General features: G+C 52.8%; 6 protein-coding genes across 6 annotated transcripts; 2 read left to right on the top strand and 4 right to left on the bottom strand.

The window, feature by feature from the left end:
* Positions 1 to 92: 92 nt before the first annotated feature.
* STEHIDRAFT_56335 (UV-endonuclease UvdE) lies at positions 93 to 2,270 on the top strand (the record flags this gene model as incomplete). Its single annotated transcript, XM_007303169.1, has 14 exons — positions 93 to 384; positions 449 to 462; positions 511 to 566; positions 626 to 719; positions 778 to 794; positions 849 to 942; positions 992 to 1,048; positions 1,111 to 1,171; positions 1,235 to 1,299; positions 1,366 to 1,470; positions 1,531 to 1,590; positions 1,652 to 1,678; positions 1,743 to 1,927; positions 1,991 to 2,270. The coding sequence occupies 14 exons, from the start codon at positions 93 to 95 to the stop codon at positions 2,268 to 2,270; spliced, it is 1,407 nt and encodes a 468-aa protein (XP_007303231.1).
* Positions 2,271 to 2,876: 606 nt separating this feature from the next.
* On the bottom strand, positions 2,877 to 3,503 carry STEHIDRAFT_168037 (uncharacterized protein; the record flags this gene model as incomplete). The annotated part of the gene is made up of 2 exons (XM_007303448.1): positions 2,877 to 3,403; positions 3,488 to 3,503. 2 exons carry the CDS (start codon positions 3,501 to 3,503, stop codon positions 2,979 to 2,981), a joined length of 441 nt encoding a protein of 146 aa, XP_007303510.1. The 3' UTR covers positions 2,877 to 2,978.
* Positions 3,504 to 4,077: 574 nt separating this feature from the next.
* On the bottom strand, positions 4,078 to 5,625 carry STEHIDRAFT_156204 (uncharacterized protein; the record flags this gene model as incomplete). Its single annotated transcript, XM_007303447.1, has 1 exon — positions 4,078 to 5,625. One exon carries the CDS (start codon positions 5,623 to 5,625, stop codon positions 4,078 to 4,080), a length of 1,548 nt encoding a protein of 515 aa, XP_007303509.1.
* A 1,463-nt stretch (positions 5,626 to 7,088) lies between these two features.
* On the bottom strand, positions 7,089 to 10,246 carry STEHIDRAFT_55969 (transcription elongation factor Spt5; the record flags this gene model as incomplete). The annotated part of the gene is made up of 8 exons (XM_007303143.1): positions 7,089 to 7,473; positions 7,548 to 7,927; positions 7,992 to 8,181; positions 8,241 to 8,338; positions 8,401 to 9,408; positions 9,464 to 9,711; positions 9,842 to 9,941; positions 9,998 to 10,246. Coding segments are annotated over 8 exons (2,658 nt in total), but the record flags the coding sequence as incomplete, so codon positions are not given.
* A 263-nt stretch (positions 10,247 to 10,509) lies between these two features.
* STEHIDRAFT_146701 (uncharacterized protein) lies at positions 10,510 to 13,447 on the top strand. The gene is made up of 3 exons (XM_007303446.1): positions 10,510 to 11,200; positions 11,267 to 11,426; positions 11,964 to 13,447. The coding sequence occupies exons 1-3, from the start codon at positions 10,595 to 10,597 to the stop codon at positions 12,908 to 12,910; spliced, it is 1,713 nt and encodes a 570-aa protein (XP_007303508.1). The 5' UTR covers positions 10,510 to 10,594; the 3' UTR covers positions 12,911 to 13,447.
* Positions 13,448 to 14,016: 569 nt separating this feature from the next.
* On the bottom strand, positions 14,017 to 15,980 carry STEHIDRAFT_156201 (uncharacterized protein; the record flags this gene model as incomplete). Its single annotated transcript, XM_007303445.1, has 3 exons — positions 14,017 to 14,835; positions 14,899 to 15,249; positions 15,312 to 15,980. The coding sequence occupies 3 exons, from the start codon at positions 15,978 to 15,980 to the stop codon at positions 14,017 to 14,019; spliced, it is 1,839 nt and encodes a 612-aa protein (XP_007303507.1).
* Positions 15,981 to 16,155: the final 175 nt, after the last annotated feature.

The following is a 16,155-nucleotide window of genomic DNA, read 5'->3' as shown; positions in this document are numbered from 1 at the left end:
AATTCTTGTGCATGTTCTCTCATTTTACACGGTCTTGTCGTCGTCTCACCCTGGTCCGCCTTCCCCGAAACACCATCTACACAACTAATTCTATGGCCAAGCGCTCACGAAAGGTGACGACGGACGCAACTGTGGCGCCGACTTCGACTGATCTAGAAGGAATTGGATCAATACCGGCTCAGATTTATGAGAGAAGAGTCTCGACAAGATTAAGCGCAAAGAACAGTGCTCCGGTGAGGGAAGATGGCGAAGAGGATAGTCCATTGACGGAAATAGAGGAGGATGCGCCAGAGCCGCCGAAGAAGAAGAGAAGGAGGACGAAGGTTGTTGAGCCTGTCGTGTACAATATTCCGGATATCGAGAAGCTAAATACGACATGGAAAGGTGCGCTCGTCCAAGCCTACTGCTAAATACGAAGGGACTGACGTCACGCGGTATCATCTTACAGGTCGACTAGGTTATGTACGTTCTCCGTGTCTTCTTCTGATATCTTCACTGACAGTATTTCAGGCTTGTCTCAATACGATTCTTCGTGTTAGCAAACCGGATTCCATATTCTGCAGCAGGTCTGTAATCGTCTACTTCTCGCCACATTAATCCGCTCCTAATCCAACGCTCGCCATAGAACATGTCGTATCGATACCATCAACAAGAATGGTCTGGACTTTGCCAAGAACCTCGGGATACAAAACACTAAGGACTTGTGCAAGATGATACAGGTACATCTATCTTCTCCCACCCAAGACTTACAGGCCTAATAAAATGCACGACGCCTAGTGGAATGAGGATAACAAGTTCGTAACCTCTCTGTTAAACGCTTTACAGATCCTCATGATTTCCTATCGTAGTATCCGATTTATGCGCATCTCGTCCGAGATGTTTCCCTTTGCGTCTCACGGTATCTATGGTTATGATTTGGACTATGCCGCCGAAGAGCTCAAGGTCAGATGAGTTCATTATCCTGTACCAACACTTTTAACGAGCGTTCCAGGCTGCAGGAGACCTTGCGAACAAGCTGGGCCACAGGATGACGCTACATCCGGGCCAGGTAGGCGCATTGCTGCTATCATGTTCGCGGTCCATGTCTCACCTTGTTATATAAAATCGTAGTTCACCCAGTTAGGGTCCCCGAAGGAGAACGTCGTCACGGCCTCCATTCGGGAATTGAAGTGTGGGTGACTTCTTCTTCTCAATCCATTTTGAAGGGAGGGGCTAACTGCCACAACTGCTACAGATCATACTTCCATGCTGGACTACATGGGTATGGGCCCGGACAGCGTCATCATCATCCACATGGGTGTATGTTCTTCCATTTGGCTCTGCACATAGCCGTCTTGCTCACCCAAAGTATTCGCTGCGTCATAGGGAATGTACGGAGACAAACCTGCAGCTCTGGCACGATTCAAGGAGAATTATACAACCCTTGTACCAGACAAGGTCAAGGCGCGACTCGTGCTTGAGAACGACGAGGTTCGTTTGATCAATATTCTTGCTGCGAATCCAGTCGGTTGACTAGACGAGCGTGTTTAGATATGTTACAACGCCGACGACCTTCTTCCTGTATGCGAAGAATTAAAGATCCCAATCGTTGTGAGTTCGACCCGTTTCTTCTATGTCCGATTCATCAAGTCTTACTAAACACACCCTGTAGTTCGACTATCATCACAACTGGATTTTTGTATGTTCATCTAACCACTCTCTTGGACATTGACAGTATAAACTGCTGACTTCTTGCCCAACAGCCGTCAGAGCTACCCCTGAGCACTCTCATCCCCCGTATAAACGCAACCTGGCATCGCAAAGGCATCAGACCAAAGCAACACCTCTCCTCTCCCCGACCTGGAGCAGTAACCGTCATGGAACGGCGAGCTCACGCCGGTCGATGTCCGTCTCTCCCATCTGAACTGGAGCTCGAAGGCGCAGGGTGGTATTATGCTCAAAACTCTCCGTCATCACCGTCTTCCTCCGCCACACCACCTGACACGGAAAGGAAGAAAGAGTACGTCGATCTGATGATTGAGGCGAAGGATAAGGAACAAGCGGTGTTTCAGCTTCATAGAAGTTATGACCTTCGACCTGTTATCTGGGAGAACCTGAGACCTGTCAAGGAGGATCCTGGGTTCAGCCATGACGTGAAGGAAGATGATGATTTAGATGAGGGTGACGGCGATGGAGGGGTGGGTGTTGAGGGTGGAAGTGGTACGCGGAGTAGTCCGAGAAAGAGGAAGGCCTCGAAGAAGGGTGAGTCTTGCTATTTTCTCCAGATATGATCTATGCACTGCCGACTAATCGAGTAAATATGTATAGACGAGGCAGAGGTTGAAGCTGCCTTAGCGTTGGATCCAGAGGCGGATACTGATATTCCTGAAGCTGGCGTAGAGTCTTCACCGAAGAAGAAACGGAATACAAGAGCAACCAAGAAGGGCAAGTGTTACTCCATCTATCATCTTTATGTTGGCGGTCCTGACGTCTGGTGGTGTGATAGCTCCAGCCAAGCTTGACATAACAAACGAGGATCCAGTTGTCCCTGTCGACGGTTCTCTGCTCGGTTCGGCTCAGCCCGACCACAAAGAGATGGACGCACAGATCAAGCCTGCGACGAAAGGCAAGAGAGGTCTAAAGAATGGTCAGCAAATTCTCTATTTTCTTTAGACCCACCGGGGGAAGCTCACGTCGGTCTTCAGGAAAAGATGTAAAGAAGGATGCAGAAGCACAGTTAACGGAGAAGATCGTTGACTCGATGGCCGATGAAATAGAGCAGGAGATGGGCGTTCAGCGGAACTCGCCAAAGAGGTGCACTAAAAGGAAAGTGTTTGTCTAAATTCGTCAGAGGAGCCAAATACAATTGTACTGTGGTTGTGTTTACATCTTCATATGGTTATGCCACTGTGGCCCGCCTTTCTGGGCACGTCCACAAGCACAAGCGGCGTGCCCGTGAGTCTGAATCCGATATATATTCCCAGACAAGTCTCAAGAGTTCAACCGTTCTTGACCACCAGATGTTCCGCCTCGATCTCGTAAAACTCAGCCCCATCTTGTGTAACGATCCAACTGCCCTCCACCTCACCCTCTGCGACGACACTCACAGCCACCCCCTTCAACTCCACGCTGCCTTCAAGTTTACTATCATCGAGCACGATCACGTTTTGACCAGCCTCGTTTGGCGGAACGGGAGAAAGATATTGGACTGGGATAGAAAGAGTCTCCCCGTTCGGCGCTAGTTTCACTGTGGCGGTGGCAGTAGAGAGATTGGCGAGTTGAATGCCGCAGACGGTACCGCGACATCCTTCTCTTTCGCCTTGATACCACCCACCGCGGGTACCATTGACTTGGACGTGGAGACCGATGCGGGCGGACGAGCCGATGGATGGGTTGAGGAGCCAGTGGACGTGGGTTTGCGTCGCTATCAGACGGGCAGTAAGACCTCAGTATTCCTCGCAGCTCAGTCGAGTTCGGAAGCGTCGTAACGCATGAATATACGACGCACAAGCAGAGCTAGACATTCTGAGTTGAAACACGGTTAGTATATATCATGAGTGGGTATGACCAATGCAAGGAAGGGCTTACTGCAAAAGAGGCGAAAAAACGGCGAGGATAAAGCCGAGACTCGTCGCTGTCTCGCCGTCGTCTTTTATGCTTAGCAGATACGCGGTGACTATGCTTATACCTCACTTGGCCTCATTCCTCACTTGGACGGCGTAAAACGTACGTCACCTCACCGCCTATCTTAACAAGGGAAGTTCGCATGGAGAGAAGCGTGCAGGTGATACCATGAGGCCGTGGATCTTCAGTAACTGCCCCAAAGCAGACAAATGAAGCATTATTGAAGCGAGCAAGGTTGTGTTACGGTGACGGGGAAGGGCCCGTATGAGAGTAACAATAGCCGCGTGCATGTTCCGAAGGTATAGTGCGTCCGATCGCGTGCAAAATACACTCGAAAGCAGAAACAGGAATAGACATGAGGATGGCCGAGTATAATGTTTCGTACGCAAGACGAATGCTGAAGGATTGAATGCGAGATCGGGGCCTTAGTATACTAGATTGGAAAGGTTTTATGACTCACCGTGAACAGAACATTCATTGTACTTCTAAATCGACGATCAAGCCCTCGTCACAACAAATGGAGATCCTATCCCACGTCGCCTCGTCCAGCTCCAGAGTGCCGCCATTTTCCCACCAAATTTGAACATTCTTCCACCGAGCCACAGGAGGTCGCACCACCAAAAGATCTTCGTCCGACCACCAGCGGGAGACGATCGTGTCTGCGATCTTGTGGGGTGTAATAGGCATACGGACATCATATTCGAGGACTTCGAGTTTTTCCAGCCGTGGCACCAAGGGAGGAAGCCCATCGGGTCCGTGATACTGCAATGCGTCGAACAATTGATCGTGACCGACTAGACAGTATTCACACTTGAGGTTTACCAAGACTGGTAGAGACTGCAGAAGTAGTTCTATATCTCCCTCCTCGAACTGAACGCCAAAGAGAACGAGGGTCTTTAAGGAAGGTCCTGAGCGTAAGAACAGGTGTGTCACGAATAGCGGCACCTCGAATTCGTCGGCCCCGGCGTTTATGAACAACTGCAGTTCGGAGAGAGCGGGCATATTGAGATGACGAAAAAACGACGCTGCGCCTTCAGTAGTATCGTCGATTTCATAGAGGAATTCAATGTCCATCGATTTGAGTAGGGGCAAGGTGATAGGTAGCGGGGATGTTGAATTGGGGTTACCCGTGTGGCGGAGAGGTATGGGTTTGAGTGAGCACTGCTCCAACGACGAACAGTGCGAGAGGGCCTCCTGAGCTGACTCGGGTGTATCAAAGAATTGGTGCAGGTCAAGAATCACGATTTGCGACCATGGGATAGGCCAGGCGCGAAGGGTATTTCCATCGGAGATGGATAAGTCTATATCTCGCAAATGGGGGGCTTTGAGTAGGACTGGTGCGAGGGCCATGTCGACGCCGGTCATGTGAGGTTCTGATATATTTGCAGGAGGCGAGAAGGAGAAGGCATCCAGAACAGGGAGGGCGTCCGGCTTGTCCGGAAAATGCGAGAAGGCGAGCAGAGCCTCCAGAGGAAGATGCAGCTGCAGAGATCGCAGGCGGTCTAAGAAGGGTACCACAGCACGTAGCAGCGTAGAGATATTTTCTGGTGGGTGCGTAGCATAAATTGGTGTGTCAAATCGCAAGTGAAGATGATGTGGTGCAGACCGCGGCAGGTAGTCCCCAATTATAGCGAAAAGGGTATGCGTAATAGGTCCCGTCTCTGGGACAGAGAAGAACATGTTCGTCCACAATCGAGGTATACTGAAGGCTAGTGTTCGCCACCTGGAGCACACCTGACAGATCCGGGAAAGACTGCCCATCACAGCCGGATCGTCCTCGTCGTGATATCCGAGAACACGGAAAAATATTTCTGAGAGTAATTCGAGAGGGAGACGGCGCATGGGGCTGAGCATTTGCTTCCAAGCGTGCAAATCTGCCTGTAGCCTCTCTGTCTGTGCGGCCAGCTGAGCTCTTGCACGCTCAAATTGGGCCAGTTTAACCTCGCCATCTGCGACCAAGGTCTGGATATGGCGGGTTTCGGAGAGTGAAGGGACCAAGTTCCCCTTCCGTAAGAAGGCCATTCGCGCAAGCAAGTCATGCTCGTTCTCCTACTCGGAAAGCGACATTAGCATAAGATCATCGCCGCTTCCGAGGATGTGACATTCGCCTTGAAGCCACGAATACTTACAGAGGTCATTTTTGGCAGATCAAGCCTTGAACCGGTCACTGGCGGAGTACCCCTTTTCTGCGTTAGAGATCTGGTCAGAAGAGGCAAGCAGTACTTGAAGCCAGTCTGAACGTACCTGTCACAGGAGCAGATTCGTGAACTTGCTGGTCCAGTCAACGTCGACTCGGAGGACAAGGAAACTTGTACACGACCGCCATAGACGGAGTTTACCGGACCGTTCTGATTGGGCATCATCTTTCAGTGACGTAAGAACCCCTCGCGTAGAGTTTTCCTAGCAGCATTTTGCCCACGTTTTACCCGCAAGATCTGTCTGCGGGGGGCACGCGGCGTTTGTACACGGAGTGAAGCTGAAAGGGTAGCAGTATATATACAAATACAGAAACAACAACGAAAGGAAACGAAACGGCATCGTTGCACCAAGGAATCAAGACGGATGTCAAAGCCTAACACTGCATGCTAAGGTTCTGGCCGATGCTCCGTCAGACAGACATCCCGCTCATTTATCTGATTGTATACCCCCGGATTACTATGCCTTTCCATGACCAAACTATCAGCTGACTCCCGTTCCACGATCACCAGAAGCTCGCCCTTGAACTCCCCTGCGATTCCGACCACGTAGTCGCCCTTGCCCCTGGGAGGCACTGGGACCAGATGGTCGAGTGGAATATCCAGCGCAGTAGGATGTGCTCTGAGTAGGACTGTGGCGAAGGGTTTGCTGCCCGGGAGCTCCGTCGGCTGATAGGCCACGACAATACCCTCCTGCCCTTCCCACTCGCCGCCATACCAGCCGTCGTGTGTACCCGAGACTTTGACTACCAATTTGATCCTAAGTTCGTTGAAGGCAGTGTCCGAAAGCCAGTCTTTCTCAGCCACTGAAGAAGAAAAAAGGCTCGTCAGTTTATCTCCGCGCTGAGTATGGACGGTACTCACCCTTTTCGTTTCGAGAAGCTTGCCAGATACCGGTCGCTGCGGGTGTAGGTGCACTGATACCATTCTCTGCACCACCGAAGTGGGAAGCAGGTGTTTTGGGGTTCCAAGCTCCAGGCGTAGGAGCCCAGGCATTCCCACCATACGCCGCTGGGGTAGGAGCGCTATATGGCGTAGGCGCCCCCATACCAGGTGTCGGTGCGGGCTCTTGCTGTACAACACAACCTGGTCAGGATACTCGACAATTTCGATGGCTCGATCGACAAAACTTACCCAGGCATCGTTGGCATCCGTGCCCCAAGCGTTCGTTGACGCAGATGGTCCCGGCGTTCTCCCTCCATCCTGCCCATACTGGTTCGGCGTCTGTCCACCAGTATTACCCCAGCTAGGCTGAGCCGGAGAGCCTCCCCAGGCTGGCGCACTCGGCGCACCCCCACTCGTATACGGATTGGGCGTTCTTGAACCGACATTCCAAGCCGGTGTCCTGCCCCCATCATTAGCCGCAGCATACGGATTCGGTGTCCTCGCACTCGCGTTCCAAGCCGGTGTCTTTCCACCGTCTCCTGTAGCGTATGGATTCGGTGTCCGCGATGAGGAGTTCCACGCTGGCGTTCGTCCGACTTGTTCAGCGTACGGATTGGGTGTACGAGTTGACGAGGGTGGGGCGCCCCAGCCTGGCGTGCGCCCGCCGACTGGAGGTTGAGCGTATGGGTTGGGAGTCCGGCCTTGGGAGGGGAAGCCGCCGCCGACTCGAGGATTGTATCCGGAAGGGGGGCCAGAGCTTTCCAGAGGCCCTTCGACTGAACCATTCGGGCTGCGTAGGTCACATTAAGATATACGTCAGCTACTGATGCGTTCCCGACGAAATATGGCCGACAGGTTACTCACTTTCGTCTCCGTAGCTTGTCCTTGTCGATAGTGATGACCTTATTACCCGCGTTCAACTCAACCCTCGCAATCGGTCCATTAGTGTCTTTGATCGTCCCATGATACCCTTTGTATGGTCCCTTTATGGCAATGACCGTCACTCCAATCAACCTGTCTCGAGGACCTCGCCCGATGTTGCCCGAACCGACCATTCCACCAGAGTTGAGCGCTGGGTTCATTTTCGAGAGATCGGTACCCGGTTTTAGGACGTTGCCCTTGGGAGCGACGGAAGCTAGGGAACGAGCGCGAGTAACGAAAACGCCGCCATTCTCGGCGATGTCCCGGTTGTGGAGGAATGCGAAGAAGGATTGATGGGTGTGGAGGACACGACCTTTTCGACCCTATATAAAGAGGTAGGACGTCAGATACAGATCAGAAGTAAAAGAGCGAAATCAGGGTCGGTACCTCTCCGTCGATCTCCTTGACGTTGTCATTGATCCGCAGTTCGTGGCCTTCAGAGTCTGTGGCGATGGCTCTGTGCGAGTCCCTTCGCATGGAGATCTGATGCGGCTGTACGAGACGTACTTGACCGTTCTGGTCCAGGACTCGGAAGGAGTCACGTTCCGTCTTGAAGATGACACCAACGGTTTGCATGCTGTAGCAGTATCATTGTAAGTCTTCGCAAAACGCAAGTCAAAATTGAGAAGAACGCACTCGAGCTGTACCAGATCGTGCAATTCGTAGTTCCCCACGATGTTCGTACCCGACCCGACCTCAGCAGCCTCACGCAGATCTTTTGAGAATACTGAGACCTACGAAAACCAAGACGGGACTCAGAAGGGATGGAGAGAGTATGGAGAGAATGAGAACGAACCTCCTGCATAGACATATCCGACAAGAAAGTCACGATATTCTCGGACACCGCAACCACCAAACCCGTCTCATCAGCATTCTTCCCCGTCATGACCTTGACGTGGTCTCCAGGCTTGAACCGCTTCCTCACACTCCTCGCCGGCACCTGCATCTTCTGACCATCCAATTCCACGCCCACCGGACTGACTGTGACGACGTCTCCCGCAATCGAGTCGACGATACCGTGCACCCCCGACTGCTCTCCCTCGAACACCTCAACATGATCTCCGGGCTGCAAAACCGCAATGGCCGCCTTCCTCGACGCCTCCGCGATGATGGACAAATCGACCTGATGATCTCCGCCCTCTCCATCCTGTCCCTTCGCGAACTTCGTGATCTCGTCCAGGGTCGGATTCACGTCGTCCAGCTGCAACGCACTCAACTTGAAGTCCTTCTCGACGAACCCGTCCTTGTATGTGTCCATCTGAAACACATACACTTGGTTCCTCTTCGAGATCTGCTTCCTCCCATACACCTTCACCACCTCTTCATAGTTGAAGAACCTCTGTGCGGGCCTGACTCCCGTCGCCATCGTGGTCGCACCTTTCTTCCTCTTCTGCCCACCCAGCATCACGTCGTCCTTCGGGTTCAAATCGATACGCGGAATGAACTTCAACCCGACCTCATCCCCATTCTCCGTGATATCCATCACCTGAGCCAAATCGCCCGCGTACTTCCCGCGCTTGATGCGCACCCAGCTACCGGGCGTGACCGTCAGGTCTTGCTTTTTGATTTGCAATAAACTCGCCATTTCTTCGATCGGAACGAGCATGATCTGACGGCTGGGGTAGATACCGACGAGGCCGTTGCACGCCTCAACGACCTGCTTTTGGCTCCGAGCTTCGACGTAGATCATACCAGGAAGTGAGTCGCGCTGGAAGGCGGAGAGGATTTGGAGTGGATGGTTCGTGTACTCGAGGTCGATGGCTTTACGCATGAGACTGAATACGAGGTCGCGCTCTCTGCCAGGCTGAGAGAGCGGGGAATGAGCGAAGGTCCAGCGCGGAGAGTACGACGAAACGCACCTTGCACCGGACTTGCCACAAGTTCGCGTCGTTGACGGAAGGCATGAGCAGCCGTTGCGGCACCTCATTCATATCGCCGGTATAGCGCACGGCGGAGCGTTTGTGACGCTGGCTGACCTCCTCGGCGATGCGAGCTAGGTCCTGGTCGTTCAGCTCCTGCTCGCGGATGTTGAGACGGTGGTTAGCCGCTGAGCGACGAGCCATATCATCATCTTCGCCTTCAGCATCAGGAGCAGCAATAAAATCATCTGTAGATAAAGACCACAGGTATAAGTTGACGAAATAGTCACAAGATAATAGGGAACGAGGGAATATGGGCGGCAGAAGTCGGTGGCCACGTCGACGCCACACGGCGGTCACGTCAGGGGAAGCACATACCGCGCCCATATTCTTCATCTTCCTCATCCTCCTCATCCTCTTCGTTCACTTCAGCCTCGACATCAAGGAAGCGGTTGACAGCAGAACGCTTGTGACGGCGCTGCTTCTAAACAGAGCTGAGTAGAGTTTAGGTGGGCGTTAATGACAGCTACGCACTTTTTGTCGTTTCCGGCCACGAGCAGCACCCTCATCCTCTTCTTCCTCATCTTCGTCCTCCTCATCATCATCTTCGTCTTCCTCCTCATCATCTTCCTCCTCATCATCTTCATCCCGGTGCCGCTGCTTCCCCTTCTTGCGCTCTTGGACCGGACTTGAGCCTTGCTGCTCTTCTTCGGCGTCTTCGTCATGTTGGACGGGGTCAGAGCCGCCATTTTGGTATATCGCCTCGTCTTCCAGGTCTGACATGGTGGTTGGAGGGAAAGGAGCGGAAAGGGTCAACTAAGATGATGGTCGCGGTCAAGAGGTATATGTACTGTCACGCTCGCGCTCGAGCAATGTGACTTGACGTGACTTGACGTGACTGCCGAGAACAAGTCGATCTTATCAGATAAATTTGGGGCGTGGGTGGTGATCGACACGTGGGAATCTTGATAAGTATGGGAACTGCTGCTGTTCAAGCTTGTTCTCCTCCACAATCCCACAGTCAGCCCATTTCCCTCTCTTCCGCACCACCACCATCTCCTCTCGACTCGGACCACTGCTTCCCCATTCGTTCACATTCATATCAATTGCTCGCAACATTTTTGACGAATTATGGAGAGCTCTTTGAGTACCAGCGCTGGGACCGTCCGCGCGCTCCCCGTGCCCCCAACGGAGACGAACGCATGTTCCCCAAGTTCAATTTCTTTGCGGCCGCTCCCCGTGCCCCCATTGCATCCCACAATCGATACGAGCATGATATCATCTCAGCCTTCATCACCGCGCTCTAGTGCGCTCCCATCGCCACCAGACTCCCCAGACTCCACATCCTCCTTTCCATCCCTATCCTCCTCTTTCTTCGTCTCCTCTGCCGCCGCTAGCCCCCCGCACCCACAGCCACACGACGAGTCTGTTCAGGGTCTGGTTATACCCAGTTTGACTTTACCTTCTGCTCTGCGTCAGCCCACAGTTCACGGGAGGACCTTAGGCGATGTTCGTCTAATCATTCTCGGCGGTTCGGGTGGCGAGCTCAAAGAAGCCCTCCTTGACACCAATGAAGATGTCGTGGATATCGGGTCACCTGAATTGATACAGCCAGAGGGGTTAGTGAGGACGTTAGCTTCGACGGACTGGGTGGATCACAGAGACCCACATGGGCTGGATAAGTTCGAACCCATGAATAACATCGAGCTGTTTCATATCCCCACAGACAACTCTGACGTGAGTTCCTTGCCTGCTTACACGTCGTTTGTAGCTGATTGGATTCTGGATGGATGTGCTGTATAGGTTGAAGGCGTCATCCAGACCGTGTTGACGACCGTGCATCGGCCGTTCCACGAGGTCTCGAAGGTTATACACCCACAGGTCTCCCCGTCCGCGCTGCTGTCCAGTCTAGTCTCGTCTCCCTCTACTCCGCTGTATACTTCCCTTATACTTCTCACGCCCGGTACGTTTTCTCGCATACTCGCGAATGTTCGTTTTTCGTGATATAGTATGGCTATGGCGACTTGACGCCACTGTGGCCTCAGCACTGGCTCTGTGACCTAGCTGGCTGTTTCGGGAAACCTGTAATGGGCCTCCCCAGAGACCACATCTCTGAGCAGTCAGGAATGTGACCTCCATTCTTCATTGCTCGATTCCTGCATCATAACGCAGGTTCTAAAATTGCATTCCGTCGCACTCTCTGCACACAGATGCCCTTCTCACAGACGACTTTGAGAAGTGCTCTTTTCTATTGTCACATTGCAGGGATTTCCCATCTCTATTAGTTCAGGGTTCCGCATGACGGAAATGTTACACCTTCATATCAACGAAGGGAGATGTGCCTCTGACGAATGGCCCTCCACTTGTATGGCCCTCGCTGTGAAAGATTACCCACCCGACCGTGTCCTCCGTATAGTCGGACAATATTGTCTTACTACCTTTGTCTTCTTATTCTCAACTGCACAAAATCAGACAGCTTACAGCCTTCTTTTTTCTTCAGCGCTCACCCCTTCAGTCCGCACCCTCATCGACACCCTCTCACCTCACGTTCCAGTAATCCTCCTTCCCCAAGGGCCGTCGAACTCCAGGACCCGTACCCATCTCTCTCTATTCCGTCCCTCTTCTCCCCTCGCTCTTCGTCAAGGCCTCTTTCGTTCACCCGAAACACTGGCGATGGTCAGGGGCGAGGCCGCAGATAGGTTCCTTCGCTGGAGAGAAGTAGAAAGGGCAGTCGGTTTCGTCAAGGGCGAGCAGCCTCAGTCAGAAGTATCTGAAAAGAGAACAGAAGAACCGCTGGAGACTAGTCTCGGAAAACAGAAGGAAGACGGAGGGAGTGGGTGGAGTAAAGCACAATGGGAAGCAGAGTGGGATGCAACGCTCTCGCACAACGTGGCACGCAGACTGCGCGAGTCTACCATCACCAGTGCTTCGTCGTCTTCATCTCCTCGACCGTCGTTCTCGACTCGAACGACGATGCTTCCATTGTCAGGTGGCACCAAACACACCAGTAGCTCTCACCATCGCAACGGCTCATATTCTCAAACTCACCATCTACACACATCCGCGCCTACGCCTATCTATCCTGGCTCTCAAAACATTGCCAACCTCCAACCGTCACCGTCAAACCCAGGCTCGCGCAAGCTGCCGTCGCCTCCCTCTCCCCCTGACGCAGAACTACACTCTCGACCGACCTACTCGCGCACGCATACCCATACCTCCAACGACGCCATCGGGGACCCCGACTCTCGTCCGCATCCCATTCCTCTGCCTCTCGATCCTCTCTATCTACCATCCCTGCTAGCCTTCTCCGCCTCGTTGTGGAAGCCGATGAAGGATAGGCTGAGGACGGCGAGGGTGAGTTTCCCGATAGGGAGGTTCGTGTTTGTGTTCGTGGGCGCTGTCTGTGCGGGGATTGGTATCGGCATGGCTGTTGGTGGGCGTGCGTAGGGTAGGTGTTGTGGTCGCCACTCGCTGTGTTCCAGACTCCTGGATGGATCGTGCGTTCCATGGTTGGAGACTCTTCGTTTCTTGCTTTTTTCGTATGATGTTTCCCTGCTCGCGAGTTGCTGTTTTCTTCTCGGATCCATCTGTATAATACTTAGCTCTCTTTCTGCTACGCAGTCGATCTAGTACATCTTCGTTGTCCTGCAGTTTACCGAGCGCGCTCGATAGTTCTTCTCTTCTGCTCCCACAATGTTTCTCCTGCACTGCCATTTTCGGATTCCGTCCACGTCGACATCTATGGCCATCGCCATCAGGACTCTGCCCCTCTGCCTCTCATCTCGTTTACATTCCTTCTGCCATTCTTCCTGGCCATCGTCTTGATGACGATGGGTCCCAGGTCGTTGCTTACCACTATCTTTCGGTGTCCATAATGTTGTTGTATATTTATGTACTTGCATATCTGTCGAAAATTCGCCTCCATGTCTTGGATTATCTTCCCCTTATCACGTTTCTTGTCCCCCGGAATGCATGCATGACTTTTTCACGAACTATCCTGGCGAAGTATCCAGATAGTCGCCGCGAGCCTTCGCAGCGTTCCGTGAGCTTCATACACATAGTCGTTCCGTTGCGATGCTCTGCATTCGGGCTCCTCCCTTCTGTTGACGATGAGAAGTTGCAATTTGTTTTGACGGGTTGTCCATGGCACATAATCACACAAAAGTATTCTGCAACGCGGGGTATCCAATTATATACACGCATGTATGTACACTGCGTACAGCGATGATCAAGACAATGAGCCTAAGATACATAAATAATCGTCAGACGTGAACGTGATGAAGAGGAACAGAGTCGTAAAGGAGAGTGGTTGCACAACTGATCGTTGGCGGTCTAAGGCTACAATGTGAGATGGAATTGAGTTGCAAATAAATACGAGGGAGTGTGCGTGAGAGAGTCTAAGGGAGAGAACGAGACAGCAAACGAGAGCACGAGTGATAGTGAGAGCTAGAAAAACAAAGAAAAACGAGGGAATGATGCGCCAGCGCATCGAGACCATACCAGCCCGGCGCAACCCCCACGCGGAGATCCCCTCCTCATGATCACTGACAAAACTACTCAACGGCCGGTAAATCGCCCTCTTGTTCGTTCATCCCGGTAGGTTGCCCTAAGAAATCACCCTCTATTGACACATCGGCGGAGTCAGCATATCCAGAATCTCCCGAACCGTGCCCAACCTGAGCCTCGAACACTGCCTGTCCAAAACGGCGCCGCTCTTCTGCCAACCTCTCCCTTGCCCTCGCCAGCGATCCTTGTGCAGGCGTGGGGCTAGCAGGCAAATGGAATACCTCTTCCACGGAATCCTCGCTGACGACGGCAGATGGGGCTGGACTTACTCGATCTTCGTCCTCCTCGGACATCTGAGCGGCGAGACTCGGTGTGTAGCTGCCAATGGAGTCGTCATCGTCGGAATAGATAGACCCGCTGTGAGGAGAGTCCGCATAGTCAGACGAACCCGAGGCCTCGTCGTCTGAGTCGGTGAGCCAAGGGGGTCTCCGCGTGGGGGTCGCGCCGCGTGGTGGAGAGGACAATGACAAAGGAGAGACCGCATCTTCGTAACGAGCAGATCGCCGTACCATGTGAATGGAAGACTCTGTTCGGGTAGCGATCGACGAGGGGGAATTGTTCTCTGTGTTGTACAATACGACAGGCGACGTGGCAGCTGCCGCAGCGGCGAAGTTGAGGCGAGGCGTGAACGCGGGCGCCTGTGGGTCGAGGCCGCGATGAGGTGAAGGTAGTGGAGAGGACAGGTCGACGACATCTGGATCATACTCTCCGTATGATGACCTGAGCGTATGGATTGGGTGATCTCGGTCCTGTTGAAGTTGACGCTGCTGGACCTCCAGCCATCGGTCTAACCAATGTCTGACCCACTATGATTCGTACATACGTCAGCACCTTGACATACATCGACTGATGGGTAATGCATAACTCACCACGATGTGTTGGTCCGCGTCAAACTTGCGAACAGAGCCTGGACACCACATGGCATACCGTCCGTCCTCGTCCGTTCGAACTATCTGATCACGTCTGGCTACTAGCTCCTGAGCGAAACAGAACGGGCGCGGAGTGTCCACGATCCCAGAGACCAAGCCAGCGAGAGCATTGAGAGTATAGATCGAAGAGTTTGCGGGAGAGATCAAGATATCGATCGCAGAACAGATAGTCATAGGGTCCAGTAAGTCGTACGCAAAGAGGGAGCCGAGTAGCTGCGCAAGACGCTGGCCCCGACGCATGAGCTCGAAATAGGTCTTGCAACAGCTCAGTGCCATACGGCAAGCACCACCCTACACAATGAATATGCTCAGCCACATATAGACATGGTGATAGGAACAATATCGGTACTCACAGTCCTCCAGAAGTCGGAGAATATCGAGAAGGTGTACTCACCAATCGCATCCTCGAATAACTTCGACATTTCCGTCCACACCTCGTCTTCATCGAGCCTGCGAATGCTGCACCAACTTTGCAAAGTATATGCTACTGCCCGACCTAACAACGGCGCCGCCTTGGCATGTTGAGTGGATCGAAAGCCAAAGGTGATCAGTTGCTGCGCCAGGTATCGAAGCCGTCGCGGGCCACTATGCTCCTCGTCGAGGGGAAGCATGGCTTCAACAATTTCATGGGCAGTAGTTGTGTACATGAACCATTCATATGGGGGATGTTTGCGACGAAGATAAGGGTCTGACTCTGAATCGATATCGGGGCCATAGCTGGGAGATATTGCGTCTCGTCTGCCAGTGTCAGGAGCCACGTAGTCTACGAATTCGAGCCGGGGGATGAGAACGCGTTTGTTCTGTTTGTCAGAGGTCGGAATCATAACGGGAAGGAAATTCGGGTGTCGGGTCCATGCCTGCTCCACGACCGTGTTGAGTGGAAGAATGCCTGGAATAGCCGCGTCAATCGAGTCGCGGAAGACGCAGAAAAGGATCTCCCCATCGGCTTCGAAACTTTGACCATGCGGGAGGGCGGGAGCTGAGAGGTCGATTTCCTCTTGGTCCCCCCATACGCTGGACATAGGGAGTGAGTAGTAGGAAGGAGGAAATGACCGGGATAGCGCCATCGTCGACAAAGATGAGATTGGTGATAAAGGGGGACAAACGCAACGCCTGGGGAACAGTAAATCCTAACGAGTGGAAAGTAGTCGCAGTCCCTAAAGTATCTCGCCGGGAGAGGGGGAGAAAAGAGACGTC

The sequence above is a fragment of the Stereum hirsutum genome (genome assembly GCF_000264905.1).
Source record: "Stereum hirsutum FP-91666 SS1 unplaced genomic scaffold STEHIscaffold_6, whole genome shotgun sequence".
Classification (NCBI taxonomy): Eukaryota; Fungi; Basidiomycota; class Agaricomycetes; order Russulales; family Stereaceae; genus Stereum; species Stereum hirsutum.
The sequence above is the reverse complement of the archived record's forward strand: the minus strand, read 5'-3'. Positions and strand labels throughout refer to the sequence as shown.